General features: G+C 31.4%; 1 protein-coding gene across 3 annotated transcripts in view; it reads left to right on the top strand.

Annotated features, from left to right (window-relative positions):
* The window catches only part of LOC106457600, a 71,201-nt gene that overhangs the window by 16,525 nt on the left and 48,676 nt on the right, over positions 1-6,000 (top strand). For all 3 annotated transcript variants that reach the window (XR_002610215.1, XM_022383590.1, XM_022383589.1), the window contains exon 3: positions 3,204-3,285. Coding sequence is in view for 2 of the 3 variants with exons in the window: in XM_022383590.1 (XP_022239298.1) it covers positions 3,204-3,285 (82 nt within the window). In the remaining variant the exon portion in view is untranslated. The remainder of the gene's footprint in view (positions 1-3,203; positions 3,286-6,000) is intronic.

Raw genomic sequence — 6,000 nt, 5'->3', positions numbered from 1 at the left:
CCAGGTGTATATTATTACTACCATCATTACAAAAAAGTAGGGTTAAGTTTCACTGTGGAGCCTGAGAGCAAAGTACTAAATTTCGTTTTTATTTATGGTTATAAAATTTACTAAAATGTAAAAATTAGAAACTTACTCCATCAGGTAAGAAAAATTAAATATACAAAATGCTCATGATAGCACACACACACACATTGCGAGTGTGTAATTGGACGAGCTGCTGGTAACTTGATAATTTATTTACACAAAACTTTCATGCTGTGATAATAGCTTTTGTTGTTTTCTGAAATGATCTAAAGTATACAGCTGTAAAGCAATAAAATAAATGAATGGCAATTTTGAAAAGTATTAACTTTGGTACTAAGAATAATAGTCTGTTACAATGTGAAGTCATTCAAGAAAGTTGGGTAATTTCAACTTTTCATTTTGCTAAATTTTGGTACTCTTAGTGTTAGGCTAGAGAAAATAACATAAAATACATAGTTTACGGAAAAAAATTGAGATTTATTGAGGATGTTCTAGAGGTTATGCAAATGAAATATGAAAATCATCTTGCTGTTGGACACTAAAGACTTCATAACTTCACAGACAAATCATTAGTAAAAATATGTAATTAAAAACTGATTTTTAATGTACAAAAGACTTGTAAAGTTTACTAAAAATTTGCCAAATGTTATGAAGACACACTTACTGGTTTAAAAGTTATAGTATGTATAGTTTCGTGGTTACTTACGTCTGTTAAAATGAGTTAGCCCATATATAGAGTGTTAACCATAGTTATATGGCTGACACCTTTCATAAATGTTACGTTAATTGTATAAAAAGCAAGTTATGTCAAATGTTTTATCAGTTCTACAGAAAAACAGCTAAATTGTATTTTAAAATATTTCATGATAGTTTAATGTGTAATTTGGAGTTACAGCTAGCAGGATATTTAAGTGGATAAAAAATGTCTCTTTCAATTATTCATAGGCTTGGTAGACAATTTTTTTATGACATAAAAAGCAGCTATTGGTTATACCAAACTATTTATACTTAATACAGTTGTAAAGTTATACAAGTATTAAAGTTTATAGTTTATTAATATTTTGCTTCTTTGAGTAGTCAAGAGATTTACATGAAGACCTTGCCAAAATTTTAAACAATTTTCCTTTTCTTGATGAAAAACTAAGACCAGTTGTTTAACTGTCATTAAATACTGCTTTCTTAAAAATAATTCAAGATATTTTGTGAAATACTAACTAAATATCCAGTCTAAAATATATATTACAATTTTGTTATAGTTATTGTTAGGTCAAGTAAATAACTACCCCATTTTTTTGTTGTTGTTACAAACTAACTTTCAGTAAAAACTCAGTTTTTATTTGCACGTGTATATAGAAATATTTTCAGTGAAAGGAAATATTGGAAATTATACACTGTAAACAAACTATTGTAGTAAGTGTTATACCATTTGCATAAATAGTTCATAAATGTCATTAAAAATAATGTAAGTAGTACATGGCTGAATATTTTAAAGTGTTAATACGTGTGAAAGAAGTGTAATGTTTCAAATGTTGAATTCCTAAACCGTGTGTAATAGTGTTATTGAATGTTTTGCATATATGTAATGTATATAGATTTTTATCATCTTACGTACATTCTTAAATTGATTACATATAAGTTTATCAGCATTCAGACATTTTCTGTGTTACTGCAATTGACATTTAATGTCTTTCATTATATAGTGTAAGAAAACTAGTTTTAACCTGGCTTTGGTAGCTGTATTTGTAAAATGCCATAGATATAAGTTATGAAGTAGGTTTTGTGTACATTTCTGGTGAAAATGTCATGCACATACTTAAATATAGGCTTTTAACCCCAAATTTTTCATTTTACTATTAGTGTCTAAAAGAAAATTACGATCATAGTTCATGTTAAAAGTAACAAAATACATTTAATTGTAAAATTTTTTACAGTGAAAACATGTTTTCTTCAGATTTTTGACAAGTCCAAAATTCCCTACAAAGTAGTGGAGATAGATAAGAGAGGTGATGAAAAAGAGTTACAAAATGCTTTGGAACTTCTAACAGGGGCTAGAACTGTAAGTGTTAATAGGGTTGTTTAAAGTAGAGAAAAATAATCCATCAGTCTTTAAACAGTGATACAGAATTATTGTAAAGTCAATTTGCAAAATTCCAAAACTGATTCTTTCAGATTCCTATAAGGAATAAAAATGTTCTTCAATTACATATTCAGATTTGTAACAAGCAAAAAAAATGTGATATTTTATTATATGAAGATTTGTGTAAAATATTTTCCTTAGGGTAGTAAATAAAGCAAAATTGTGACTTAACAATGCAGTATTTTTTGGTGCTGTACTTACAAATGAAAATTTGAAATAGCAATACTGTAAGCTTTAAAGGATGACCTTCATTGTATGGACAGTTAGTGTCATTCACTGTACCATTATTCTTTTTTACACAACTGCAATGTTCTAGATTTGTAAGTCATCCCTGAAAAGAAGTAAAATTTCATTAGGTAAGAGTATCAACTAGGCTGAGATTTTATATATGAATATGATATTAACATACTGTAAGAAAAGATTCCTTGGTTTAAATCTGTAATACAATTGGTTTTTCCAAAGATAGTTAGTATAACAGTAAAACTATCAAACGTGAGATTATGAAAGTGTGATGTGATTAATTATGTGATACTAGCCATGAAAAATAAAATATGGAAATAAACCTAAAATAAATTACATTAAAATGCAATAAGAAGTAAAAAGCTGATTATCTTAGTAAAGATTAATGTGATGCTTTAAATATTTTTATGGAAATCAATAGAATGTTTTGGTGATTTTGAAAACTTCTTTTGAAAGACTTGGGTTCTGAAGCTCCTAATCATATTGAAACTGCCGTATTATTATTTTTTTAATGGAAATTGCTAACTAGGTAAATATTACTATTTTGTGTTCTTGAGGGATCTAAATGTTTCTTTAATGTTCAGTTATTACCTTAAAAAGTATAATTTGTAGATTTAAAAAAATTAATAACAGTTAGAAATTTAATTATTGGTATGATGACATTGTGTATTTGATTTTTATAATATAAGTAGAGGATTATAGTCCAGGTATTATTTTTTTCACTATTACACAAACTAATATGCAAGCTTGATAAGTTTTTTTAGTACTTTACATTCTAATTTTCTTTTATATTTTTCAGGTTCCACGTGTGTTCATTAGTGGGCAGTGCATTGGAGGTGCTACAGAAACCAAAAAGTTGCACAAAGAGGGAATACTACAAGGTCTTGTATATCAGTGCTTCCATCGCTATAAATAATATGTATATAATCTTTCAAAGGTTAATATTTCTATAGATACCTTATTTATAAACTTGAACTGTTGGTTGTGTAGTCAATTAAAATATTGATCCTTTATTTTGTAATATTTTCGGGAGATTTATTTTTTTGTTTCCAGTTTGCTGTTTATGACCAGTCTTGAGGGTTTTTGACATCTCTTAGGCCACATGGGAAAATTTGCTGTTATGGTTAAATGTCTGTTAAAAATTGTGTTCTTGATATGTATCTAATAGAATTATCCACAATAACAGCAGATTCTGACCGGGAAAAATTATACTTCTTGTGATAAAAAATATTTGAACTGAAGATTTGTTTGGCATGAAACTGAACAGGCTTGACAACAGACATTTCGTAAAACAAACAAAAATCTTTATTCACAAAAAGAAACTGAAAACACCCAACAAAAAAAAAAAAAGTTTTCATTCCAAGTTACACAATGTTTAGTCTTGAAATCCTCTTTCTTGCAAGATAGATTACCTCAATTCTAAACACTGAAAAATTTTTTAAAAGGTCTTCCCTCTGCAAACACTAGGAGTGAACTAATACAAAGATAACACCTAGAATCCAAACAAGGTGCTTTCTTTGTTCAGTGAACAATGTTATCTCATGACTTCTGTTCTCTGATAACAATGGTCAGCTATCCAATCCAACTAACATCAAAGGACATCCTAGTTCTAACTAGTTTTAACCCAGTCTCAAAACATAATATCTAGCTAAAGGACTAAGGCAACTAGAATAAGACAATGTTAGACACCTTGGACCATGTGTTCCTGCTATTATAGTGTGAAACCTAAATAATCAATAATTTAAAAAAATTATAGCACTGTAGGACATGGTATTCCTGTGTATCAGACTCCACCTATCTCTCATTTAGTCAGACAATTAAAATATACCTTGGAACTAATTACTTCTGATAAAATACCTTACCTTCACTCACAAAATAGCTTTCCTAGATTTGTGCTGCCCTCTATATGCACAGTTTTAACTTGCCACTAGCCTAGAGGCTCCCATCTAAATTCACATTATTACATGTGATATAGCTGCATTGTAGCGTGCAAATGAACAGTATGAGTGCAATACATCCCCCTAGCACAGCTGACTCATTCTATACTGTTACTTCTCAACTTGGCATTTGTGTGTATTGACATGACCGTTTTTCCTCGTGAAGAATTCAGAGTTAGGCATTTTTTAAGTGGAGGTATCAAAACAGACATTGCCTGTTGTGGAATTATTTATTGTTGGATTATTGCTTTCCAACATTTTCTGCAGCTGCAGATTTTGCAGCCTTTTATTTCCACATTATTAATATCAGTAACTTCCACTATATCTGGTTTAAGGCAACAGGACGTTATTCATGCTAGTATCACACCTACAGTGGCATCAGGGTTGTCTTTGTCTGTTGGGAGATGTGATGGCTTTGGTGCAGCAGTTGATGTAATAGTTCATGGAGATTGTGCCTTCTTTTATATCTAATATACCTCTACTTGTGTGTCTCTTTCGGAACAGAAGGGATTTTTCATTTTTTTCTCACTACGTACCTTTGCCTTATTTTGTATAGCCATGCTGTTTTGAATCTACCTAAGCCTTTTTCATAATTTTGGTACTAGGTTTCTCAGGTATGTTTCTCTCCTTCTCTTTGCAAATTGTTGCTTGCTTTTTGTTTTTTACTTTCTATCCAGATATGCTAGTCCATTTTCAATTCCTTTTACCATTACTTTGGTGCAGGCATTCCTCATCCTCCCTTCTTTGTTACCCCTTATGACTAGGCCTAATTTCGTTTTGTAATGCTTTTTCTTAGGCTTAAATTTCCCACTTTCAATTTATACTCTGTACCCTTTTCCATTATTTCCTCTATTCACCTTATTTCCACCATTTCCCTTGGGGTTTTTTGGCAGATGCTAGTTCATTTATCTTCTCTTCAATTGCAGGTTTATCTTCTATGGAGTTATCCCTTCATATTTGGTTGATCTGTTGACAGTGTTTGTTGGGGTGTGATGCCCTTGTTACTCAAGTCCTTTTGTCTCCCTATTCTGTCATATGACTTTGTCTAGCTCCTTTCATCCGCCTGTGTGATTTTCCTGGAGTGCTTGTTTCTTTGGGATCATATGTTGTAGCTGCATGCCGGTGTTATTCCTTATCCTTGCTGTTTTACTGACTCTTCTGTGCTCCTTATTTACCTCTCTCTATCTCCTTTCTTCCTACTTGCTTTTCTTTCCCTGTCACCACTTCCTGTTCTTCTGTTTTTATCAGACTTCCCACTGCTTGCAGACTCCAGTGCTATCAGTCTTTGTGGTGACTGTCCTATAGATTCAGGGTTGGTGGGTCCTATTTCCTTAGGAATACGGACCTTTGCTCTCTATTTGCTGCTAATTTTGAAGTATTCATTTTTTTTTCTCTCTTACTCTTCTGTCCTTTTGTCTTCTGTTCCCCATACTTTCCCTCCTCCCAGGGATATTGTTTCTTGTCAACATTCATGGCAGTGTTAGACTTAATAGCTAAAGACTGTATTGGATGGGGTTTCTCATTCTCTTATTGGATTTACTCCTATCTTTCTGTAGTTAGGCATCTGGTCTTAGGCATTTTATGTCTCAGTTGGATTATTGCTTTCCCTCAATTTACCATGGGGACTTTTCTCACCTTAGGGGCTCTTTTGCTCCCGGT

The sequence above is a fragment of the Limulus polyphemus genome, unplaced genomic scaffold (assembly GCF_000517525.1).
Source record: "Limulus polyphemus unplaced genomic scaffold, Limulus_polyphemus-2.1.2 Scaffold350, whole genome shotgun sequence".
Taxonomy (NCBI): Eukaryota; Metazoa; Arthropoda; class Merostomata; order Xiphosura; family Limulidae; genus Limulus; species Limulus polyphemus.
This window is presented reverse-complemented; position numbering and strand designations above follow the sequence as displayed.